The sequence below is a fragment of the Vulpes vulpes genome, chromosome 11 (genome assembly GCF_048418805.1).
Source record: "Vulpes vulpes isolate BD-2025 chromosome 11, VulVul3, whole genome shotgun sequence".
NCBI classification, from domain to species: domain Eukaryota; kingdom Metazoa; phylum Chordata; class Mammalia; order Carnivora; family Canidae; genus Vulpes; species Vulpes vulpes.
In genome coordinates, this window is record NC_132790.1 from 74,226,018 (window position 1) to 74,253,268 (window position 27,251).

Consider the following 27,251-nt stretch of genomic DNA (forward strand, 5'->3'; position numbering starts at 1 on the left):
GCAGGAAGCCTGACATGGGACTCAATCCCAGGTCTGTAGGATCACGCCCTGGGCTGCAGGCAGCACTAAACCGCTGCACCACTGGGGCTGCCCTAAAGCCCTGATTTCTAAACACAACAACTATCTGTAATTAAAACTAGGAAAAACATTAGATTGGTTTTTCTTGGGATACATTTTCTGTACTCTCGGGGGAGAAACTTCTCTCTCCAACCATGGTTCACTAATCTTGTAATTTTGACTGTTGTTGTAACCAACACCATGCCTTTATCAAGCTAGGCCTTATAAAACTAAAATGTACCAGTGCCTCCTAAGAATAAGATTTTTCACAAGGATGTCATTAGGCTAGCCTATAGAAATAGAAAAGTTAGGAGCCTATTCTAATTAGAAAGTGACATGTTCACTTATCAGTATGGTTTTAAAACATAGAGAGAGATTTGAAATAGAAAATGATGAGTCTCCTGGAAGAAGGTAGATATTGATGTACATTTTATTAAATATAACATATAATAATAATATACTATTATATTCAAAGTCCTTCCTGCTTATGACTTGCTTTAGGCCCTACTGGTTCCTTTGCTGTCTAGACTAGAGCAGAAGTCTCAAACTTTAGCAGGCATCAGAATCATAGAGGTTTTTGGGGCCCATCCCCAGAGTTTCTGACTCTGTAGGTCTGGGTGGAGCCTGTGAATTTGCATTTCTAACTAGTTCCTGGTAATACTAATGGTGCTGGTCCAGGTACCATATTTTGAGAACCACTATTCTAGAACAGTGTTTTCTTAACCTTGGGTGTATACTGGAGTTACATGGGGAGATTTAAACATTACTGGTACTTGGGGCCCACTCTAAGTTAGAATCTTTGAGGTTAGAGCAAGGAATCTGGTTTATAAAAGCTAGCCTGGTTGATTCTAATGAGTAGGAAGCCAAGAACCAATGTTTATTTAAGTGTTTCTGCAAAACTGTAATGCATACACCTAAAGATCTTGATGAAATGCAGACCCTGATTCAGTAGCTCTGGGATGGGGGTCTAAGATTCTGCATTTTTAACAAGCTCTCAGATGAAGCTGCTGCTGCTCCATGGACCATACTTTGAAAACCAAGAGTCAGAAATGCTGTCTCTTTTCTGTGGATATAAGTTTTTCTGTAAGTTAACCAGAGGTATACTAAATGCTTCAGGTCTAGGGCTCAAATATTTTTGGGTACTAGGAGCTGGAAATAAAAATTTGACTTTGTTCTACAGGTCCTCTGACTAGAGCAGGGACTCTCATGACTCATTTTGGGTAATGGGTTACCATGGCAACTTTCAGAAATCTGCGTATCAACCTGGGGGCTCCTGAACATCACTGCCAATCACAGCAAGGGACTCCAAAAATAATGAGAGTGTTAGCCATGTAGCTGCAGCCACTTAGAGACCTCTGTGTTACCTGGGAGATGCAGCTGAGTTTGAGCCCCTTCCTCAGCAGCAGTTAACACTGATCCCCATGCTGAGCTCAGAAATAATTCTCCCTCCAGACAAATAAACCATAGTGGAGAATGAACTGCCAATTGGGGTTCAGGAAATTAGTATTGGTAGAAAATTTACCACTGAAAGCAAGAGTACCAAAGGGATAGAGTACTCTTTACTCCAGAGGGAATTCTTAAATAAAAATGGTCCCTTCATGTTAGTATATCCGTTCTGGTTTCTTACAAAAACAAACAGCATGGATACACTTTTAAGTTCACTTCCTCCCATTTTATTCTATGTTGTACTCAAATATATCACATACGTACGTTCTATTTTTACCAGCCAACTGAAAAAAAAAAAGATAAAAAAAAAAAAAAACCAAAACAGAGCCTTAAATTCATTATTAAATTCCACCCCACCCCCTTATCTCCAGGGGAAAAACCTAAGGCAGAAGGAAATAGTCTGAGGAGGCATAGTTTTGCCCATAGGAAGCATCTTGCCCACTCAGCTATTTTTTTCTAGAATATACATTTTATTTAATTCCCTTGAACAACAGATGCAGATGTGCTGGTCTCTGCCTCACTGGGCTGTCCTCCTGTCTTTTGCGAGCTTTATTCAGGGCTCTGTTGACTTTTACAACCCAAGGAACAGATTCTTTCAGGACACAAGCTGCAGGGAGTGACATTTAGCTTATTCCCTCTGGTGGGACCTACTCTCTCTATGGGATAACGAGGGGAACCTTTGAAGGCATCCGTGTGAAGTGGCAGACATTTCTTCATCTTGGCTTCCAGCTACAGGAGCTAAGGGCAAAAGGGCAAGGCCCCGTGCTGCAGGGAAATTTCTGAGGCTTTTGGCTGACAGTACTCAGGTGTTCTGTATCTCAGGGTGGTGGGCATGACATATATATGTCTGATTTCTGAGGCAACAGCAAATTTCTTCAGAGATACTTTTTGGGCAAGAAAAAAAGAGATACATGTTCATATTGATGAATACATTTCCCGGATCTTTCTGTAATTGTAAAGATTTTAAAATAAGGCTTTGGGGGGCACCTGGGTGGCTCAGTAGTTGAGCGTCTGCCTTTGGCTCAGGGCGTGATCCTGGAGTCATGGGCTCCTTGCATGGAGCTCCCTGCATGGAGCTCCACATCGGGCTCCCTGCATGGAGCCTGCTTCTCCCTCTGCCTATGTTTCTGCCTCTCTCTCTCTCTGTGTCTCTCATGAATAAATAAATAAAATATTTTAAAAAACAAAATGAGGCTTTGATTACTAAAATTTGGATAGAGATCAGAAGCCACACAGGTTGGAGCTAAGATGGCTAGGAGCAAAGGTGGCATATTATTCCCCTGGTGCATCCCCCACAACTTTTTCTTAAAGGTAAATGTTGACTTGATTGGTAATACTGTAAGGAATAGATTGCAGGTGACATAGCATAAAAGCTAGATTGTGGCTTCTGTGGAGAAAATGTCAAAGGCAGCTCATTTTTCAGAAGTTAGCCTGAGACTCTTAGGGAAAAGAAGAAGTAGGGAGAAGGAAAGAGAAGGGAGAGGGAGAGAGGGAATGGAGATGTCAGGGTAGGGAGATGGAGAAAGAGGGAGAGCTAGGGAGTAAGCAGGTGGAGAAAAGGTAGGGGGAAGGAAGGATGGAGAAATTAGGAAGGGAAGGGCAGAGAGAGATAGGAGGCAGAGGAAGTAGGAGAGCCAGGGGAGACCAACTGACATTTGCTTAGTATTCTCTATATGTCAGGCAATGTGCTTTCACATAAATTACTTCATTGACTCTTCACAAAGACTCTGCAAGTTAGATATATTTTAATACCCGATTTTTAGATAAAGAAATGGAGGCTCAGAAGTGTTAAATAACTTGTCTGAGGTCATAGAGCAAGGAAAAATGGCTGGAGGCAAACACTCCTTTTGTGTCTCTTCAAAACTCCTGTCCTTTTCTCAACATTGTATTTCTTTGGAGTGTGTGCCCTTGGATAAACTGAAAGAAGTAGGCAAAGGAGAAGCCTCTTAGAGCAGTCTTTCATGGAAACTGCACAGGTTCTGAGGCTCTGTTTTCAGTGGTGATGGTGGTCTAAGGGGAGAATCCATTTGGAGTGTTACAGAACTTTCTAGTAAAGGTGATGTCTTATAAGGATGACCTTACACCTCATGAGAAGAAGCAGCTGTAGCAAGAACTATTTGGAACAAGCTATTTTCATTGCTCTGGATAAAATCATAATCTTGACATGAGCAGTTCCATTTAACACAGGGGCCATCAATAGCAACTGTCATTCTCTAACCAAGTAGTTGGTTTACTTCACATCCAAATATGATTCCTCCCTATTCAGGAAGAACTGACAAGTTCATAAGGCTTCAAAAGGCATTTTCATTTTTTTCTTCCTACTAGAAAATCCAAGTCAAACAAGAGAACAAAGACCTATGACAAATCAAGAGGTACCAGTACATGACACATAGTAGGCACTCAGCCATTACCAGTAATGAATGAACGTTCAAAGTGCTCTTGAAGAAAGTGATCAATTATTTTCATGAAAAAATTTATCGATTTATTAAGAATGCCATGGAAACAGTATGGTACATAATTGTCAGTTTTGATTGACTCTAGCTGGTCTGCCCCCCACAGAACCAACTATTCATTATCTAAGGGATGATGACACAGCTTAGGGTAACGTTTCTGGAGTTTGTTCCCTGGAACATCTATATCAGAATTGCTTGGGACCCAGCCCATATCTTAGGAATCAGGTCCCTAAAAATCTCAATTTTATTAAGATCCCCTGGAAATACATAATTTGAACAGAAGTTTGAAACTACTGATATAGAGGTTGACCAGGTCTTTCTGATACAATGACAGACTCAGACCTATCTTTAACAGAATGTAGATGCTAGTCCACCTGTGTATAAATTAGGTAGGACTCAGTCTTGTACTACTATAGATTCCATACCAATATTTCCCAATATTTAGTGCATATAAATCACCCAGGGAGTTTAAGTGGGAGATATCAGGCCCCACCCAAAGGCACTTGGTTGAAGCCAGATCTAAAGTTTAAGCAAGCACCCCATGTGATTCTGATGCATGTATTCTGTTAACCTCCCACCCAATACAGAATCCTTCTGGAAAACAATTTTCCTGTCACGTAGTTATGCAGCCTCTCAAAGGACACTTTATTAGTGATTTTACCATCTCTCAAGGCAATAAACTCCATTTGTAAGTAGCTTTAATTGCCAGAAATTTCTTACGTTGAATTAAAATAAAGTCCTGTTAATCTGTCTGGTTCTTTTAATTAGAGCTACACAGAAGACTTTAGTCCTCAGTATTGTTTTTAAGAAAATATACTTGACCAAGAAAATAAGTGCTTTTCTTTCTTCTGGATCCCTGTTTTGCTTCTTCAGCAGAGTTGGTAGGTAGAGATCCAAACATGCATCCCTGATAAGAAGACAAGGGCTTCTGCTACTTACATTGCAATAATGTTTGGAAAATCAAATACCTAGAAAAACTTGGGATTCTCATTTCCTGGAATAATATCACAACAGACATAAACAAACAAAGCAAAATGTGTCATTCTGAGCTGCCCAGGATATGGAGGAGTCTGCTCAGAATAATGATGATGAGGGAAAAGGTGAATAAAGAGTAAGTTGGGACTGAAGTAGGTGCCCTCCTCTAAGAAATCAATGAGAGCCCTCACTTACTGTGGGTGCTCATTCATTTTCATCCAGCTGCAGACCTATGAGGGCAGGTATCTGATTCTTAAGCCTAATGTCAGCCATTAAGTGCAGATACAGAGGAGAGACTGGCTGGAAAAATATGGGCATGTTTCCAGATATTTCACAGGGGCTTCCTCAAATCCTCACAGGTTAGCTAATTTGTCCCATCTGTATGCTTCCTTAAAAAAAAAAAAACCACACAAATATTTTATTTTATTCTATTCACAGATTTCAAAAGGAAGTAGTTACTAGTAAAGTTTTAAAAGACAGCAAGAACCGATCTGGACATGAAGAGGATACCGAGTGGCCATGGGTTATTGGATTTATCATTTAAAACAATGTGACTGGGTAAGTTAAAAAAAAAAGTCCATGGCCCAATTATTCATTTACAAAATGAGGATAATAGTAAGTCATTTTTAGCATTGTTTGACAATTATATGAGGAAATATAACATGTTAAATTCTAAATATATGTTGGTACAGAGTCACTACTCAAAAAACAGAATGTCAGTCATTATTGTTAGCATCAATAATTAGTGCTAGTTTGCCAGAAGAATATACACACACTAATACCGTTCTTTTTGAATGGTACTAAAAATGACTATATAGGTCAGGAGAACAAAAGGGAGAATTAATACAAACCTAAGTACATTAAATCTAGAAAGCTGCCTTTGCCTTAATTTTCCCATTCACTTAGGTAAGGAGAGATTAAATTTTGGAGGTGGAGAAGTAGAACGCATTGTCTTGAGTAATATGTTGATAAACATGTACTATTTCCTTTTTCATAAGATTTCTTTCTGCTGCCCAGCCAATTTTAGGGTACAAGATTCACACATCAGAGCTTTTGGTTTATTTAGATGTTTTTAATGATACAATTCTCAGACTGTTTATTTTTTGTAATGCAAAAAAAGAACCTGAGACTCCAGAATGTAAATGGGATGTTTTCTAAGAATGTCTGGGATGATTTGGCCCTAAATGTTCTTAAACATCAAATAAAAGTTGAGAGGTGCCTGGGTGGCTCAGTTGGTTAAGCGTCTGCCTTCGGCTCAGGTCATGATCCCAGGGTCCTGGGATGGAGCCCCACATGGGGCTCCCTGCTCAGGGGGGAGTCTGCTTCTCCCTCTGCCCCTCCCCCTGCTCAGGCTTGTGCTCACTCTCTGAAATAAATAAATAAAATCTTAAAAAAAAAACCCAAAACAAATAAAAGTTGAGTGAAAGTGTTTAAACCATTCCCAAGCCAGCATCTGAATTTGCATTTGGCTGAGATGCAGGGAGAATTATAGGTTCTAGACCATCTCCGGTATCCGAGCTGTGTAATCTCTTTTTATCTCTTTGCAAAATGAGAATGAAAACACCTGCGCTGCATAACTTACAGCTTTGTTGAGAGCTTTACAGAAAAAAATGAAAACACTGATCCAGTGTAAGCTGGCCTTACTACTCTCACAAGTCATTGCTCAGAAGTCTTGGCTCCCTTTTGGAATTTGCACTGGTCTATAATCTCTCCCTCAAGAATAGCACAGAGGAAGCATACAGCCAAGGTTCTCTCCCTCATTTTGAGATCAGAATGGCTTAAAGTAGTTGAGATCTCATATCCCACAGACCAATTTTGGGTTCCTGAACAATGAAGTTTGATGCCTGGAGGGGAGACATTTATGCCAGCACAGTGGGGGCAGCCTTAATTCGGGTCGTTGGCGTGAGTCAGCAGAGCCTAACGAGGTGGAGCCCTGCCTACCCACATATTTGACACTCAGTCCATGTTTTTATTTCATTAATAAAATATGACCTCACTGTTTCTTTGTAATCCGGAAGTGTGAGGATACATTTGTTGCAAACTGCATGCAAATAAAAGGGGGGATTCCTTTTGAAACTACATCCTCTTAATAATAAATAGTTTTTGATCTACTATACATAACAGTAGTGCATTTCTTAAGACGGCAAGCTTTTTCTTTTTTTACCAAAATGAAAAGAAAACATTCATTTCTTTATAAATATTTTAAATAGTTTAAATACATATTTCATACCAAGGATATAAAAATAGCCTCTCTTTTTTTTTTCGATAAATAAAGACATGTTCATTTACATGGCAAGTAACGTGCAATAGCTAACCACTGGCCACCAGCTCTATTTGACTGATTGTCTAGGAGATGACATGCAGTGATAATTGTCCCTTTGCCTTCACAAAAAGAAAAATAGATCAGCAGGAGCTGTGCACTCCAGAGGCCAACAGCGCTATGGATATTGTTCAGGAACGACAAGCAGGCACTCAGGTAAAACCTTTGCTGCATTTCACAAAAGTCACCTAGGACAAAATGAATCCACAAATTCTTTGTCTGGAACTTCTAGCTGCTCAGACCCTCAGGGTCTTTGGACTTTTAAAAAGTCTGTGAAACAGACGGGTACGTGAATACCTGTAGAGGGAACTGTTTCTGCTATGTTCCTAAGGATCTAGCAAGTGCTTGCTACAGTATGGATGTGGCTCTGCCTTCGGCTGGCTCCTCACACACGCTCCTGCAGGACTCCCAGCTTAGCCCAGTCTTCACACCTGCCCGAGGCAAAAAAGGCAAACTAAAGCTGTCATGCAGTGGTGGGTTTGGAACTGGCAGCTGCTGCACGTGCGCAAATATCATACGTTTATGGCTTTACTATCTTTCATTTCTTCTGTGCTTGTGACAACTTCCAGTGGAAAGTTTTCCAAGGGTTCCGTAGAGATTGATGCTGCTCCTTCCCTGTCCCAAGATCCTGGCAAGTTTTCCAGACTGAAGGAACTCGTGACTCCTTGGCTGAAGCTGCCCTCCTCTGATCTGCTTGGGAGAACCAGATGCAAGGACGTTTCTGAGGAGGAGCAGAGGGAGGATGAGAGGGTCGCTGAAATGGACTGCAGAGGTGTCAGTGTAGAATCTGAATGTGGGGAGATGCACCTTAAAAATTGCAGATGACCTTCTTGGACAACCTGGTAGTGCGCAGGTGAATAATCAAGGTTTGGAGAATGATAAAGTTCAGTGTCAGCTGGATTTTGCTCATGAGCTCCAGTTCGCTGGGGGCTGCTCCCCACAGAGGAGGGATCCACACTCCAAATGTGTGAGGTGACATTACCATGACAGAGTTGTGCTTGAGTATAAGCAGCTCCCCCAGCTTGTAAGTGTAGGCAAGGTTGGTGTGTGCTCCAGGTCATCCTGGTCTGTAAGCTGTCCCTGGAGGGACACACGGATGTGGAGTGCAGAGAGCAAAACCGCGATGGTTGCTGAGGTGAGAGAACATTTTCTAGAAGTTGCATCACATTCCTCATGTCTTTACCTAACTGAGAGACCTCCTGAGTCAAAGTCGTTACCTGCGTGGATAAAGCAAAGCAGAAAGCAATAGTCAGAGGTGCATGGCAGTGCTTTGAGAGCAGTGAGGCAGGGAAATGAGATTTCACAGTACGAAGGACTGAAAGGCTGCCCACCTCTAACTCCAGCCAAGTCCAAGGGTGGATGGGAAAGTTGGGCACCTAATCTACATCCATTCTTATTCTGAGGGAACCTACAGAGATATTCATAGTCGTGTTCTTAATCAGTGACTCTGGGGTTCTTGAACTAAATTAGAGACGTGGGTCAATTATCTCTTGTATCTCGTACATACAGACAGTACCTTTTACTTCCTCCGAGTTAGTGGGTTACACAGTGGTGCACACAAATCATCCTCAGACACCTCAGTATGGAGTGGTGGGTATTGTATGTAAAGCACTCAGCACAACATCTGTCCAGAGTAGATAGTAAATAATAACCCTCACTTTCGTCATTTTTGGTTGAGATCCATGCTCATTGTAGGTTCAGGGGCAAACTGGCCTTCAGGGATGATGAAGGTGGTAAGCAAGAACCCGCACCTGATCGGTGAGGGAGGGAGTTTGCAGAAAGAGGGAACACAGCCAAATAAGAGAAACCTGAAAGCTAGGTAGGTGCAGATCAGATGGTGTGGAGCCTTGGGGCATTGTGGTAGATCAGTGAACCTGGAGCCTTGTGGAATTGTAACCCAGATTATGTGGTATGTGCATTATTCACTTTTCTAGGCAAGACATTTAGCTTTTGTAAGATTTTCCAAGTAGACACAACCCTCAAACACCTAAGACCCACTGAAAAGTCTTCATTATTCATTTTACACTTAAAACCAATAATAAAATCTGCCAGAGGATCTATTTTCTTTCCAACCACATCACTTTTTTCTACCATGGAAGACCACCAGAAGATTGAATCTAGCTTTTCTGGAGTGCTTGCATTCTTCAAAGTGAGGAAAAGAAAGCAGGACGCAAACATGTATTTTCTAATCTTTGGTGATTTGTAACAATAATACGATGGTGTAATACTTTGCCTTCATTGCTATGATTGTATTTTATAAAGGACCTTCTGTGACTTGATTATTCTATCATGAACCACAAAACTCCAATATAAGCACCTGAACCCATTGACTATCCTCAAAAAACAAAACAAAACAAAAGGCAAGTTCGACTTCAGTGATGCCAGATCCAAGATTGCTGTTTTGGGCAAACTTTTTTCAACATTTACGTACACATTCCTAATTCCTCCAGCAGCTTAATTCATTTCACTTCCTGTGAGTGCGTTCTGAAACTAATTCTCCCTGGCAGGCCCATCAGGAGGTAGTGCCGCTTGAATCAGGCATTTTAAAAAAGGCCAGAAGGAGTTTTTTCCATGGTTCAGGCAACCAACTGGTAACACCTGCCTTGAAATTGCCAGGCCAAAAGTATTTGTGCCTTGCTGCTAGCATGGAACTCGAGGGACTCAATCGAATGCCTGTCCAGGCTTTTCAACAGATCTGAAACTTTGGGCGATAAAAAGATACCTCTGAGCCTCACATTTAAGAAGCAAAACAGTGAATCTGAGAAAGATGCTATGTGTTTTGAGATTTTCACTACATTTTAACTGTGTTTTGAGATTGTCTAACTTTATGACCTGCCAAGCCTCAATTTTAAAGTGCATGCATGGGTCACACTTAAATCAGGATCTGGATCTGGGCATTGCAGACATTCACCCATGGGTTCCATCTTGAACTGATTAGCTCTCCTATCCAAATTTCAGAAGAGAAGGCTGACACTAAACAAGATGTTTGAAGGGATATATTGACCATCCATTTCTGTGGAATGTCTAAGCTTCATTTCTGCATCGAATTGACCAGAGGTACATTAGCTCCCAGTAAGATGCTTTTTAATAGGCATTTTATTAGGCTTGAATAAAGATAGTCTTTGAAGAACCATTTTGCATTTTAAGCACATCAACAATTATGTTATTCAATAAATGTTTGAGTAAATTTATGATACAATGTAATTTCAGGTACCTTTTTCTCTACTGGATTTATAAACAGTGCTAAGATAGGCAGAGATACATTATTATTTCCCCTCCTATAAAATGGGGACACTAAGGCTCAGAAGTTAAACAACATTTTTAAGGTCCCTTATTTCATTCTTTGGTCTGGAATCCAGGCCTTCTTATTTTGGTGCTCTTTTGGTTATAATATATAATCACCTGGAGAAGGAGGTATTGATTAAGAGTTGAGAGATTTTTGTTAATGTGCTCAGAATTTGTGAAGAGCCCAGATGATACAAAAAGGTAGCTTCATGTGTGAAATCTATCTGAAGTGTTAATTCAACATCAAGTAAGTAAATGGCATCATCTCTAAGTCAGAAATGTATTAAGCAGAGCAAAATCTCCTCATATTAAATTATACAAATAAAGCAACAAAAACAGTGTGCAGTAAGGGGAATTTGGAGCCAGACAATACACCAACATATATATTTCTGATGAACTATTTTTTTCTAGATTTCAAGATGGACAGGTATTTTCCCATGGGTGAAATAACTTTTGATAGCCACATCCTTGACATCCAACTTTTACTGTGCACTTATCACAACTTCGGGGTAATGAACTTCGAATGAGAATCCAGAGTCTTGACTGGCTCCCAGAATGTAAAGAAGCATTAACATTTCCAGAAAACAAAATCACTAAATTAGCCTGAACTAAAAGCAAACAAAGAATCCAAGGAAATAGAGCTTTCTTTAGCTCTGAAGGGTAAAGATCAATTTATATCAAGATTTCTGTCACTGTGTCACTGAGGAAACACCCCTACACCTTATTAAAGTTACATGAAGAGAATTAATCCCTGTTGGATATGGGATCTCTCACTTCCCAAGGACAAAGGCAACTGTCACAAGGAAACATGGCATCTGCTGGAGGTGGATACTCTGGTGACGCTGAAAGTGACAACATACTGCCACAAAAACTGCAGTAAGAGGCACGGCACTTTTGTTTACTGCTTTCTGCTGGGCTTGCTAACAAAATTCATTCTAAAACAGGAAAGACCTTATTCTTAATCAAATGTGGAAAGCAAAGAATGAAGTCTCTACAAGGGTGGTGAGGCTTTCTGCCTTTTTATAGCATGCTAAGATGTGCATTTGCTAAAAAAGCTTGTTGGGGCTACTTTGTGAACAAGGCTTCATCCATTTAAGGAGATATGCCTTCAAAATACAACTTAAAACCAGAGTACTGCAAAAATAGGTCAGTAAAAACAAACAAAAATCATTCCAGATCAAATGAACCAAAGTTTTCCCACTTACCTCAATACCTGCTCAAATTCTTTAAATGTCTTCTGTTACTCATATTAGAAGATACTATCTCTTTTTAAAAAATACATATTATTTATTTGAGGGAGAGACAGACAGAGCAAGAGCAGGGGGAGTGGGAGAGGGAGAAGCAGAGTCTTCACGGAACAGGAAGAATGTGGGGCTCAATCCCAGGACCCCGAAATCATGACCTGAGCAGAAGGCAGCCTCTTAACCAACTAAGCCACCCAGGTGCCCAATACAGCCTCTTTTTAAGTGGATATTACAAAGCCCTTAACAAGCCCTCTCTTTCTTCCTTTCTTTCTCTTCCTTCCTTTCTTTTCCTCCCTTCCTCCCTTCCTTCCTTCCTTTTTTTCTTTCTTTTCTTTTTTCTTTTCTTTTCTTTTCTTTTCTTTTCTTTTCTTTTTTCTTTCTTTTCTTTTCTTTTCTTTTCTTTTCTTTTCTTTTCTTTTCTTTTCTTTTCCCTCCTTCCTTCCTCCCTCCCTTTCTTTCTTTCTTTCTTTTTCTTTTCTTTCCCCTCCTTCCTTCTTTTTTTCTTTCTTTCTTTCTTTCTTTCTTTCTTTCTTTCTTTCTTTCTTTCTTTCTTTCTTTCTTCTTTCTCTTTCTTTCTTCCTCTCTTTCTTGACCCTGAGATCAAGAGTCAGATGCTTAACCAACTGAGTCACCCAGCTGTCCCCCCATCACATTTTTTAGTGGCACCTATTTACTGACTCCCCTATCTCATGACTATGAGTGCCAAGTGACAAACTTAATTAAGTTATTCAGAATTGTTTTATCAGCTGAAATTTGGTAAACTGTTTTGCATCTCTGGTTGCTACCATAGCTGGCTATTTTAGATGTGGCCTTCTGATTATTTCTATTTATAAAATTAATAAATAAACCATAACTTAATACACATTTTCCCCTTGTGTATTAAGTTATATTCCTTTATCCATTTCCCCCCCTCCTTCCACTTCCTTCTCCTAATTCTTCTGTGAATAAGAACCCATCAGTCTGGGATTTAAAACTGTCGGCCAAACCAGTTCACCATCACCATCTGCAGAGCCAATTGTTCACATCCAAGATTTCTCTATCCCTTCCAAAGTCCCAACTGCTAGAAAGAAGTGTTGAAAACACCATCTGTGCTTCCAAGTGGTTCAGTTTTCTATCCAAAACTTTGGATCATCTAAAGATTCTTCTCTTCTCTGTTCTCCCAGTAACATGTATTTTACCACACGAATCATTAGGTGTTTAGCAGATTTTTAGGCAGTACATTTGCTCTTGTTTAGCAGCATCTTCTGTCATGAATAGAAACACTCATGTGACACCGGACTGGTCAATTATCCATGATAATCCACAAAGTGATCATTCCATACCTTTAAGAAGAAAGTCACTAATTGCCACAATTTTTCTATTTTGGCCATATCCAGCTTTTCTCAGAACTTCTTTTTGTTAAGAAATAGTTATTGTTGCCTACATTTCCAAGGTATCTGTTTTTCTTTTCTTATGTTTAATTTGCACCACTGATGTGATGCTACTTCTCACCCTCAATCATATGTCCACAGATGCTTTGTTGTGAGGATTAAATAATACAATGGAGTTAATGTTTGGTCCCTACATATAACTGATGCTTGCCAGGATCCCCAGTATCTGCATTTGATAATGCAAAACAGCTCATTGAAAACTTCTTCATGGTAGGGAATACTGACCCAGGAAACATTTAGCCCAAAGAGAATAAAGGACATATATAACTCCTCTTCAGCCTCAGCACGGAGAGACAAACCATGCTGTTAATGCTTTTACAGAATTAATTTGGGAGAAATAGAGTCTCCAAGTTTTAGCATCACTTGTGTAGCTCTTTGCCGTAACAAATAGTAACAGCGATAACCAAAGCCTTTGAAAAATGTTGATCTAAGGTTTGAGTAATTGCAGTCAGATGGATTGAGAAGTCTCTATAAAGGATGCATGAGCCAAAATACAACAATGTTCAGCAGGATTAGCTGGGGGCAGGTATGACTAGTCATTATTGTGCTTTATAATAGCTCTAGTCTCTGTATAAATCCTGCCATTTACAACTCTTTGTTGATACATGAGTAAGTTAATGAATAATAAGTTGCATGGTTAATTTCTTAATATGAGTTTCTAATATTTTCATTTGAACTTAAATAACTTTTACCAATCTCCCCTAAATAGCACTGCAAGACACAGATTTAAGTACCACTATATCTCTAGCAGGTAAGAATGTTTTATATGATGTCAGTATCTCATAGACATCCCCATCACTTCAAAATGGGAGGTTTTAAAACCACTGTGTTATTACATAGTTGAAAAAATCCATCTGGGATGCTGGTGACCTATTGTTCCAATAAGACTGTGCACTGCCAGTTTTTACACTTAGATAATGTGCCTTTTAGTGTAAACACAGATTTGCTGTTCTGGTGTGTCTCTGGATTGTGCCTTTTGGGAACAGGATTGTGAGTTTCACAAGGAAGACCAGAATTGACAATACCTTTTATTTCACGTAGAAAGTAGCTAACTTTTGCCTTCTATTATTCATGTTTTACATTTTTCAATCTTGGCTATTGGCATGGTATGATTCATGGCCTCTGAGTATAACTGGAACTTCAATTGATAGAAAAAAAATGCCGTTTCCATTTTTGTGCATTCAGTGAGCAGATGGGTAATGCATCTGTTGATATAATCTTCTTAGCTTGAAGAGTTCTTGACCCGTCACTCAATTTTTGCCAAACATGTACACATTTTCCTGCTAGACACAATTTTTCTAAATTCCCGGTCCTAATTACACCAATCCTCTCCACCCCCCACCCCCCGCCATGAACACATATACATTTTTACAAGCTCTGATTCAGGTAATTAAATGGTCTTTCATTTAATCTTTTGTTATGTTGCATATTTATCATGGGATTCAGACAAGTTCAATCAAACTCCATAAGCAGGCAAAACAAAAAGGACGATCGGTATAATTTCATCCTTGTGTCTTTTGCTTCACAACACATTCAAAAACAAATGACAATCTTTTTATCTGTCAGCTAAAATAATAATCATACTCGGCACTTGCATAAATTTCATCCAAATGAGAATCTCAATCCCATTACTAACGAAAGTTGTAAATCTTGTTCTACAGCTGGAGAGACTAGAATGTTGGGAGGTGAAATGGTTTACCCGAGGTCACACAGGAATAGTACCAAGGGCTTTACTTTTGCAGGTGCATCTGATGCCACTTAAATTATAATAAGAGAAGAATTACAAGTCTTGAAAGTGATTACTCCAATGGTTTCATTGAATTTCTGCAAACTCAGGCCTTTGGACACAACTTTATTACTTTAGCTGTATTGTTGTAATCCATTATTTATCAACCCTTTGATTGCTTTCCTCATCTACTTTCCCACTTCCTGTGACAGTTTGATTAGTATCCAAATTGCTGTCTGGCTAAAGGATCTTCACTGCTATTAGTGAAAAATCTGTCTCATCTCAGCATACAAACTGTATTGACACTGCTTATCAAGACAATGAATAGAGGAATTACTTGGGGATCTTGACACCATGTATATTAAGACTCGGTAGGTATGGGGTGGGATTCTGCATTTCTGTTAAGCTCCCAGTTGATGCGAGTGCTGCTGGTTGTCGTATTCTAAGTCAGATCATGACTTCCTATTATAGATCTAGTCCCTTTGGTTAACTCTTCATGTACTAGTCTTTCAGTAAGAGCTGAGAATCTAGTCTAAACAGCTTTTCTCAATTCCTTTGACAAGTCTGTAGTTGGAGTTTTTGATTTGTTTAGATCTTCTTTTAATTTCTTTCAACAATATTTTGTCATAACCATAAGAGAGTCTTAATCATAGGAAACAAACAGGGTTGCTGGAGGGGAGGAGAGTGAGGGGATAGGATAACTGGGTGATGGACATTAAGGAGGGCACAGGATATAATGAGCACTGGATATTATAAAAGACTGATGAATTACAGACTTCTACTTCTGAAACCAATAGTATATGTTAATTAATTGAATTTAAATAAAATAAGCACAAAAAACACATATTTTGTCATTTTTGGTGTACAAGTCTATACCTCCTTGGTTATATTTATTCCTAAGTACTTTATTCTTTTTGATATTACTGTAAATGAGATTGTTTTTCTTAATTTTTCTTTCTGATAGTTCATTATCAGTGGATAGAAATACAACTGACTTTTATATATTGACTTTATATCCTGAAGCTTTACTGAATTCATTTATTAGTTCTAACAAATTTTGGTGGAATCTTGAGGGTTTAGGGTCTTTGTGATTGTTGAAACTGTTGTCTTTCTTCTTGGTGGCTCCCAGTAGTTGAGGGTGTCCCAAGTTCTGTCAGTGTCCCAAAGTGGAGGATCATAGAGAGTACCTAGGTGCACATGGATTAGAAGCTGGTCCTTAGGCAGCAGCTGGGAAAGTATGCAGTAATATCCCTTTCAGGGAGAAACTAGGAAATGGGCATTTTTGCATGCTCCCTCTCTGCTGAACTTGGATGTACAACCATAGAGATTTTTTTATACAACCCATTTTTTTCACTCTTTAAAATGTAAATTCAATTAATTGACATATAGTATATTATTAGTTTCAGAGGTAGAGTTCAGTGATTCATCAGTCTTATATAATACCCAATACTCATTAAATCACATGCCTTCTTAATGTCCATCACCTAGTTACCCCATCCTTCCACTCCAGCAATCCTAGGTTTGTTTCCTATGATCAAGAGTCTCTTATGGTTTGTCTCCCCCTCTGATTTTATCTTGTTTTATTTTTCCTTCCCTTCCCCTATGATCCTTTGTTGTTTCTTAAATTCCATATATCAGTGAAATCCTATGATAATTGTCTTTCTCTGATGGGCTTATTTTGCTTAGCATAATACCCTCTAGTTCCATCCACATTGTTGCAAATGGCAAGATTTCATTTTTTTGATAGCTGAGTATATATATACATACTAGCTGAGTATATATATCATTTTTTGATAGCTGAGTATGATATATATATGCAAATCCCATCTTTATTAATTTATCTGTTGATGGACAACTGAACAAACCCTCTTTTAATTGCTATGGAACATCATGGATATATATTCCAATCATTTTCTAAACCTAGAGTTGATTTGGTTTCAGTCTGGGATATAAATATGCAGCATTTTGGTATAAATGACAGGATTTCATTTTTTTGATGGTTGGGTAGTTTTCCAATATATATATATATATATATATATATATATATATATATATATATTCTCTTCTATTCAATGTTCTACCTGATGGTTAAAATAGATATAATGCATAATCCAGCACTTTTTATACATTCATCACCATAAATGTATGTCTACTGTATGTAGCCAGTAATAGCAAAGAAAAAGACAGATAAATATTCTTGTCCTCATAGAACTGACATTCTAATGGGAGATAAAGACGATGAAAAATCTAGATAAATAAACTATGTACTGTATCAGAGGTTTGATAAGCTATGAGGAAGAACAAATTTAGAAGTAATTTGGGTAGAGGGGACTTCTATTTAAAAAGACTGGTCAAGGAAGACCTCACTAAGTTGACATCTGAACACAGGCTTAAAAGAGGGAAGAGAGCTTCCATGCAGATATTGGGGAAGAGCTTTCTGAACAGAGAGAAAAATACAAGACCTTCAGGTGTTTTCGTAAACTAAAACATGATAGACAATATGGTCTGTTCTGGAAATGTCATCTATAGGACACCGGGATCATTTGTGGTTGTCCTTAAGAAATTTGGACAATAGGAGGGGTCAGTGGCAGAGGAAGTTAATCATGATGATTAAAGGGTCTGTATTTCATGTCACATGAGTAAAGTTTCAGGAAGAGAGAGCATTAGAGAGGAGGAAAATATGCTACAGAGTGGGGAGGAAGAGAGATATTAGCTATCTTCAAAATTTAAAGTATTTTCAGCATAAAAAACAGCTTTTTCTATGCAACTCAAGAGGGATAGAGTAGGAAATATTAATAAAAAGGCTTTATAGAAAGTTATATGAGCTAAATATAGAGAATAGGTTTCTAATAGCTAAACAAATTGAGGAATGAGGTTGGCTATCATCAGAAGCACTTGGAGAATTTTTTTTTTTAACTTGGAGAATTTTTAAAAAGATTTTGTTTCTTTAGAGAAAGAGAGAGAGAGAGAGAGAGAGAAAATATGAGTGGGGGAGGGGCAAAGGGACAGGGAGAAAGAAAATCCTTAAGTAGACTCCCTGCTGAGCACTGAGCTCAACTTGAGGCTCCAAGGACCCTAAGATAATGACCTGAGCCAAAATCACAAGTCAGAAGCTTAAATGACTGAGCCACCTTGGTGCCCTGCATTTGGAAAATTTTTAAAAATACCGATTCCCAGTGCCAACTCTAGAGTTCTGAGATTCAGTTAGTCTATGCCTGGCCAAAGGAATTGTTATTTTTAAAATACTTATTAATATTAAATATATTTTATATATTCATAATTTATAAAATATCTACAATCTATAATCATGTAAAAAGTTCTAGAGAATCTGAAAGCACAACTAGGTTTGGAAAATACTAGTGTAGCTTTTTATTGGGACATAGTGAGTTTCTCACTATGGCAAAATAACTTCTTGCTAAAAATCTCAGAAATAAAATTCCACTACTAGAAGATAAGCTAGAATAGGTGGCCTCTGAGATATCTCTCAAATTTCAAATTTTATGATTCTCCCACATTATAAAAGTACAATATTGAAGCTGAGATTGCTTAAATATTGATTTCAGAACAATTCGTCTATCTATTACATAAATTTTTTTCTAATTCTATCTTATCCTATGGTCACATAAGCACAAAAGGGAAATCTGACTGATTTAGTATTGATTTATGATATTGTGTTTATTTCTAATTAGGTACAAGTAAATGGGAAGTGTCAGTTCCCATTTGTCTAAGTGCTTTATGGTTCTCTAATAAAAAGACTGAAAGAATCTCCAAGCCTTCTCAAGTTCATATATATTTATTTTCTAGTCCTGAACATTGACCTACTTGAGATAAGGACATTCTCTGTTGTACTTCTGTAAAGTCTGCATACTTTAACAACAACAATAAAAATAATAATAATAATTTTGAGGCAATTCACAGAATTCTTTGGAGATATGATCAAAGTTCTCAAGAGCTTGGGGAAAGAAGAAATGTGCACATGAAAATAACATAAAAGTATAGAAAAGAAAATGCTTAATGGCAAGGTTAGAAAGCAAGTATTAAAACTCATAGAAGGGACTTAAAAACTTCCATTCATCATGGAAGAATCACGAAAATTCATATTAGACTGGAGGTGGAATCAGAGCCCTTCTGAAAGATGTATGATGTTCTCATTTTTAAAAAGGTGAAATTCATGTATTAGGGGATGAGAAGAAAGAAAAATTTCCCTGTAATCCCTTCCAATTGTGAGATTCTATAAAAAATTTCTAATACTATTTGTAGCTGCTAGATTGGATCAATTATTGGACTTAATTTTTCTATTGATGAATGGAAAATGGCAGAGGGGTATGTTCTTTTAAAAATGTATGAACTTGGGCAGCCCGGGTGGCTCAGTGGTTTAGCACCGCCTTCAACCCAGGGCCTGATCCTGGAGACCCGGTATCGAGTCCCGCGTCAGGCTCCTTCCATGGACCCTGCTTCTCCCTCTGCCTGTATCTTTGCCTCTCTCTCTGTGTCATGAATAGATGAATTAAAAAAATCTTTTTAAAAAATGTATCAACTTATGGGGCTCTTAAGTGGTGCAGTCAGTTAGGTGCCAGACTCTTGATTTTGACTCAGGTTGTGGTTTCAGGGTTGGGGGATCAAGCCCTGTGTCAGGCTCCACGCTCAGCATGGAGTCTACTTAAGACTCTGCCCCTCTCCCCTGATCTCTCTCTCAAATAAATAAATAAATCCTTAAAGAATGTATCAAAACTTACAAGTTATTTAGGAAGTATGGGAGAGGAACACCCATATTCATTAAAAAAAAAAAAAAAACAGTTATTCTGAAACTATTAGTTAGTAGCCAGTTAATAACTAGGCTATTACTAACTGTCTAATTACTACTAATAAATAATTAATAACCAATTGTTTAAATTTCATTTGAATTTCTCTGTACTTGCTTGAATACACAATAACTCATTTTACGGAATATTTCTCATTTTATTCCTAGAATAGATCCACATTCCAACCAATTCTGCTCCTTGGAGACTGACTTGTATGAACTCCATCAACAGGCTCATTGGCTCATTGGCTTCTGATTGGGTTTGGCCATTGTAGAACATCAGCAGATCGAAGGGAGATAGGAGAGGGAAGTCGGGGTATATGTTCCTCTGGCTGCTTCCCTGCAGAGTTGAGGTGGGCAGAAGGTCACAGAGGGTCCCAACCAAAGATCACAGCTCTTTTCAGGTGGCCTTCTCCACCTTTCTCTGACTCAAGATTCTATCTATAATCACCCTCTACCCTGGCCCCTTCAGACCCAGAAGTTGTAGTGATCTTCTATTGTTATTATCCTCACAGTGGGAGGGACAGTGCTATCCTTTGTGGTTGCCCTACACTCAACAAACTTCTTTGTAAATACTCTTTTTCCTGCTCAAGTTGCCCATTTGGAATGTGGCATTGGTCTCCCTTGGACCTTTACCGATATGTCCATTTAGTCCCTCTACTCAAAATAAGAGAGGCTTATGTATAAGTAATCACAGGTTAGGAAGACAAAAACACCTAATATCCAAAAGCTATATCCATATTAAACTCATGCTTCACAGGATGAACTTTTGAGTGGCATTTTTTTTCCTTTTGGGAGATCCTCACTATTGTTTAGGGTATGTATGTATGTATGTATGTATTTATTTATTTATTTATTATCAGGAAATCTCTCATAAGAGCTACAAATCTCTTATAGGCTTGACATACAGGCATACAGGCTTGACAACTGAAAATAAACAAAAATCATCCTGCAAATCATTAAATAGTTGGGTATATTCCAGTTTAGAAAGCTATGCCCACAATACATAGCATTATAATCAGTAATACTTATGTTTTAAAATGAAAACTGCAGAATGGTTTGTCAGCAGTTAAATGGATTTTGTTTTTCTATGTCAAAAAGTGAATGTACACATTTTTTTAGATTTTGCTTTTGAGAATTGATGGTTAAGAATACATATGTGATCATGATGAGGAAGAAATGAGATTGTACAGTCAGAACTTGGAATGGTCTCACAATTCTCTGAGTGTGTTTGGTTAAACTAATTGTCAAATAAAAGATATAATGATAATACTAATTCAGAGGACTGAGGCATACCCTTTACTATGGATATTACTCATGTAAGTTTCTCTGTGTGAATTATTAATAGAAGTCTAAATTTTCATTGCCATTTAGAAAAGTAACAAAGCAAATCTTTGGTAAGGAACAACTTCTGATATTGCTATTCTATTTCTTTGACTGAAGGAGACTTCATTGATCTCATGCTACAAATTTGTAGATGTGACTTCAAAATCACAAAGAATGAAAGAATAAACTGAATATCACCAAAATTAATACTTTTGTGTTTCAAAGAAAAATGTGTAGAAAATGAAAAGGCAACTTCAATAATGGGAGAAAGAAACTGTACATCATAATTTGTATCGAGAATATATATGTAATTCTTACAACCCAGTAACAAAGAGACAATCCAATTTTAAAGTGGGCAAAGGATCTGGATAGACGACTTTCCAAAGCATGAATAGATGACTTTCTAAAGCATGAGAAGATGCTCTTTATTATTAGCTATCAAGGAAATGCAAGTGAAAATCACAATGAAATACCACTTCATACACTCTAGTATGGTTATAATAAAAAAGTCTTATAACAAATAAAAAATTGCTGGCAAGGAAAAGAGAGCTTGGAACCTTCATATACTGCTGAATGTAAAGTGCTGCTGCTGCTTTGGGAAACAGTCTGGCAGTTTCTCAAATGTTTAAACATAGAGTTACTTTACGATTCAGCAATTCCACTTAATTACCCAAGAGAAATTAAAACATGTCCACACAAAAACTTGTGTGAATGTCTTAGGAATGCTCATAGCAACATTATTCATATTAGCTAAAAGGTGGTAACAACACAAATGTCCATCAGCTGATGAATGAATAAGCAAAAAGTGGTATATCCATACAATGGAATATTACTTGGGTATAAAAACAAATGAGGTACTCCCAAGCCACAACATGGGTGAACCTTGAAAACATTATACTAAATGAAAAAAAGCCAGTCACAGAGGACCATACTGTATGATTCCATTTATATGAAATGTTCAAAATACGCAAAAATATGGGCAGAGAATGTAGATTAATAAGGTTCAGGATAGGGGAACTTCAGGCATTACAAGTGATGGCTATATGATACGGAGTTTCTTTGTGGGGTTATAAAATGGTTTAAAATTGATTAAGGTAATGAATGCACAACTCTATGAACATACTAAAAGCCTTCAGATTACACACTTTAAGTGGATGAATTAGGGTGCCTGGGTGGCTCAGTCAGTTAAGTGTCTGCCTTCATCAGGGAACCTGCTTCTCCCTCTGCCCCTCTCCCTGCTTGTGCACTCTCTCTTTCTCTCTCTCTCCTCTATCCCCCTCAAATAAATAAATAAAATCTTAAAAAAAATAAATAGGTGAATTATATGATATATTAATTATATCTCAGAAAAGTTGTTTTAAAAAAGGAGTTAATCAATAGTATGAAAAGTCAGGCTTTTCCCTTTAAATAGTAAATACAAGTTTTTTCTACGAAGCCCATTTTTTTTTTTTGTTTAGAAATGTACATTTAATTCTTATGAATATATTTAAGACTTGGGTGGGTTAAAATGATCTAATATTAACTTTGTGTACATACAAAAAAATGCTAAAAAGTGGCAATCAGAGCATTCCAGCCCAAATACCCCTTGCTGAACAAGGATGATTTAACAAGACACCTGCATTCTTTCATTTGGAAAATGAAGATTTGGCTATGATGATGTTTCCAGTAAACTAGGCAGGTTCTTTCCTGCCTAGTTTCATAATCATTTTGCTACTTACATGTTTAGTATAATAGCAGGTAATGATTAAGCATTGTTTAAGTGGCATACTGGGTGTCTTTGCCCTTAAATCTCTAAGTCTTACAGAACAAGTGTTCTTTACATTGATTCAGTGACACTATCTCATCAAATTATTTAGCTAAAATAAGATGCACTGAAATATAAACACTTTGCCCTATCATTTTCTATTTTAATTTTATATTGAGTATTTTCATAGCAAAAAAAAGTCTCAGGTAAAAACTAGTAATTTTTATGATCAACTGTGTCCCTTAAATCTGTTAATTTTCATTTTCTCCCTCATGAAAATTCAAAATTTTCTCTCCCATGAAAGCACTGAGACAAATCCTCTCCTATTACTCCGCACCGGGTAGGAGGGAGCAGGGGGCTTTAACTTGAGAGTAGCCTTCTGTTGAATGGAAGTATAACCTTGTAGAAGGAGAAAATGAGTATTTGACCCCTTATTAACAGAAAACATCATGCTGGGTGCCTTATATATGTTATAAAATTCTTGCAATGATCCTATATTGCAGATGTTATTATTACCACTTAATAGAGGAAAAATCTGAACTTAGGGAAGGTGAACATTTTGCTGAAGTCAGATGGTTAATTTTATGAGTAGGGATCTGAATATTTTTCTTTCTCCAAAGCTTATTCTCTTTCTTTACTAGTCTGTTTTATGTCTTATGCCTGCTGTGGCCGAGCACGCAGGCTCCCCCGGTAGGCTTTGCTGCAATGTCTTTCTGGGTCAGCCAGATTTCAGAAATAAGGAAACATTCTAACCCTTACCTACAAACCTTTTCAGAAATGGAGCACTTGACTTACACAGCCCATGGCCCCCACGGTGACATTTTGTTGTTATTTTTAAACGATTTCCTTAGAATTGCACTATTTCTTTGTTTGCTGTAAAGCAATGGCAATGTTTTCAAAAGTGTTCTAATATTAGTAGCTGCCCTACATCTTTTAAACTCTCTTCACTGTTCTGTGAATGTAGGTTATTACCAACATGATTCCTTTCCTGATTTTTGTTCTGTATTTAGCCAGCTGATTATGAAATCTACACATCAATGAACAGTTTCTTTATATCTTAAATATTTAAGCAAATATCAGAATAGAGTTGTTGCCATGCTCTCAAACTTTATACAATGCTTGACATACCCCGCATATATTGAGATTGCCCTTTTTATTTTTTTTATTTTTATTTTTTTTTTAATTTTTTTATTTATTTATGATAGTCACAGAGAGAGAGAGAGAGGCAGAGACACAGGCAGAGGGAGAAGCAGGCTCCATGCACCGGGAGCCTGATGTGGGATTCGATCCCGGGTCTCCAGGATCGCGCCCTGGGCCAAAGGCAGGCGCCAAACCGCTGCGCCACCCAGGGATCCCGATTGCCCTTTTTATTACACAGTTATTATTATGCAGTAATTCCATGTTCATTATCAATTCTCTTGTTTACCACTAACAAGGAATAGAATAAATGAAGAATAAAGCAATCAGATGAGCACATGGGTGAGTGGTAGGATACAGGTGAAATGGAAAAATTAGGCTTGGATTTTAAAAGATAGTTTTTTTTTTTTTTTGCTATGATAAGCAACATTACTTTATAGGAGGTATGAGGAAAAAACAAGTAGGAGGTTGGAAGAAAGATAATTTTACAGTTTGAAACCAATTTGTATTTTCATTCTGCCTATCTTAGTGGGTTTTAATGCACCAAAGGGTCAAGACTGTATAAATTATGTGTAAAGGATAAGATTTTCTTACTTAAGCTTCAACCATGAAGAAATCAGATATTTCCTATAAGAAAAAACTAATTCTTTAGGGAAGGATAATTGGACAATTGATATTTTAACTTGCCCTTTTTATTTCAGTATATAGCAAGATAAAAAGATTTATGTCATCTCACTAGAAAAGCAATCATGAATACCAAATCACACTGGGGAAATGTTTTGTTTTTCAAGTGCTTATCTGTTTTAACGTATCTACCACTGGCTCACATTGTCAAAGGAAAATCATATCATGTGTGGATTTACAGCCGTGACTTGGGAAAATTATGTAATTTCCAAAAGGTGAAGATATAAACATATTTCTTTCCCCAGAACAATTATGAACTCCAATATTTGAGTTAAGATATAGGTCAGTCAATTCTTAAAACCATTAAATGATCTCAAATGTGAGGGAAAAGAATTCAAATTATATCAATGGGTGCTTTTAGCCAAAAACAATATGTAAAAAGAAATTATTCAATAGAAGTTTCTCTGACAAGGTATTTAGTTTGTTTTGTTTTGTTTTGTTTTGTTTTTTAAATGGATTTTTAACAAGAGGTTATTTAGGTAATCCAGTGATGGCCAAGTCCTTGTGATTTAAGAAGTTTCAATCCGGTTAGTTTTCCATTCCTATCTTGTTACTCTGTCCATTGGAGCTCTTTTGTTAGCAACAATTTCACTTCCAGAGAGAGTGGGCACAGAAGGGGAAATGGTAGTAAATTGTAAATCTTCACGAAGCTGAAGACACACAGGTTTAAGAAAAACCTCTGACCTTCATGACAAGCTACCCAGTTTTCCTCTATTACAGATAATTGGAAACTGATTATGATCATATGATTTCAGTTTCACAAATCTCATCAGTGTTAGTAAGTGGTTACATTTTTCGCTAAGATCTCATCAGATAATCTAAAACTTTAGTCCTATAAAGGGTGTGTCTGTGCCTGCCCACATGTCCTCACCTTAGGTCAACCCTGAAGGTCGCCAAAGGCAGGTCCAGGTCTTCCTGCATATTCCTGTCTGAAGAAGCAAGCTTTTGAGTCTCCTCTTCAGCTAGGCCTGCATGAAGAGCTAGAGTCAATCTCTTAGGAACCACCCTCAATTCCCCTTTTCCTTGCCTAATGGTAGAACAGTTTTGAGTTGTCCTACATGCTCTCTCAGTGGTCCCCACCAGGAGTGAGCCCCAACTGCTTTCTGGATCACCTCCCAAATAAACTATTTGCATCCAAATTATTGTCTTGAATCTGTGTTTTTTTTTTCTAATTGAATTTTTTTGGGGAGGACACCAAATTAGGACAGTGATTCAGAAATTACCTTCTCTATTTATATGAAATGGCTGGAAGAAGCAAAAAGTAGGTAAGTGGGTACCTAGGGCTCGATGAGGGAACAGGGATTAATCATAAATCACTATGAGAAGTCTTGTTGTCAGTGGTTGGGGGGGTGGGACGTGGTAAAATTATTCTAAAACTGATATGACAGTGGAGCCATTCAATGAAGTTACTAAAGATCATTGAATTGTATACTTGAAATGGATGAATTTTATGATATATAAAATATATCTTAATAAAGTTGTTAAAAAATTACCTGATTTTACATGGATAAATGGTAAGATCCGGAGAGTAAAAGTGTTCAAAGTTACACAGCAAATATATGTCAGGGAAGGGAAGAGCATTTTAGGCCATGTGATTATTCTGAGAAATAGCATTCATCTTTATATTAATCATCTTGCTTTAACTCATTAAAAATTAAAGTACATGAAAAAAGTGAAAAAGCACCAGTTATATCAAGTATCAATACATTTATGACACTAATTAGTATAATTGTCATTTATTTAGTGCTTACTTTATGCTAAATGATTTGCCTTTACTATTTCAATTTCACAATGGGCCATAAGGCCCTTTATTGTCCTCTTCTTGTACACAGGGAAATAGAGCATGAGAGAGGGTAAGTAAATTATAAAAGGTCACGTAACTCATATGAGGCTTAGTGGGAATTCATCCATGCTGGTCTGACACCAGAGCACATGCCTATAATTAAATTATATTGCTTTTGCTAGCAACTAGGATTTATAGCTCTTACCACTCCAGCATGACCAAAGAAAGAGGAAGCTCCATACCTCACTGTTGAGTTTATTTATTTGCTGTTTGGTCTCCTCTGCTTTAATGAAGAGAACAGCAGCTCCAATCTCTGGGTCTGAAAAGTGGAACACACACAAAATGAGTCCTTTAGAAATAAACCTCATATTTGAGAATTGGGGCAGTTGGAATGGGGAAGGAAGCTTAAGCTACTACCTTTAATCTTCCTGATGCCTGTGCACTGTAGGTTCTGTCTCCCTGGAAATGGACAAGCTTCTAGTAATCCTCTGGATCATGCCTGATACATTCCTTGAAACTAGGAATGTATCATAGTGGGGACTGTGACCACACTGATTGGATATGTTCACATCATATCTTCCTTTCCCCTGAACACAATCACCACCATGTTCCAAGATGGCACATTTTCTTTTTTGATCATTCTCTAAAAATATATCACAGTCAGTGCCTAAACTGTGGAAAAGGAATGTTCTTTTCCTCTTTTTCCCCCCAAATATTAATTCCCGTGCCCATGAGAGCATCCTCCCCCACTTATATTTCAGGTGCTTAACTTTACTATAGGTTTCTTATCTCCTCCTGTGTTACTCTAAAAGATAGTATCTCCTATTTCCTGGTTCTCTT

At 37.7% G+C, this 27,251-nt stretch overlaps 1 protein-coding gene across 4 annotated transcripts in view; it reads right to left on the reverse strand.

The window, feature by feature from the left end:
* The window catches only part of KCNH8 (potassium voltage-gated channel subfamily H member 8), a 400,632-nt gene that overhangs the window by 30,723 nt on the left and 342,658 nt on the right, over positions 1–27,251 (reverse strand). For 2 of the 4 annotated variants that reach the window (XM_026006436.2, XM_072726750.1), the window contains exons 15-16: positions 26,654–26,730; positions 3,969–8,468 (exon numbers count right to left, since the gene is read on the reverse strand). In XM_026006436.2, coding sequence (XP_025862221.1) covers positions 7,764–8,468; positions 26,654–26,730 — 782 coding nt within the window. In that variant the 3' untranslated portion in view covers positions 3,969–7,763. Of the gene's footprint in view, positions 1–3,968; positions 8,469–26,653; positions 26,731–27,251 lie in introns of those variants that run through there. The other 2 variants (XM_072726752.1, XM_072726751.1) reach the window with 1 other exon arrangement.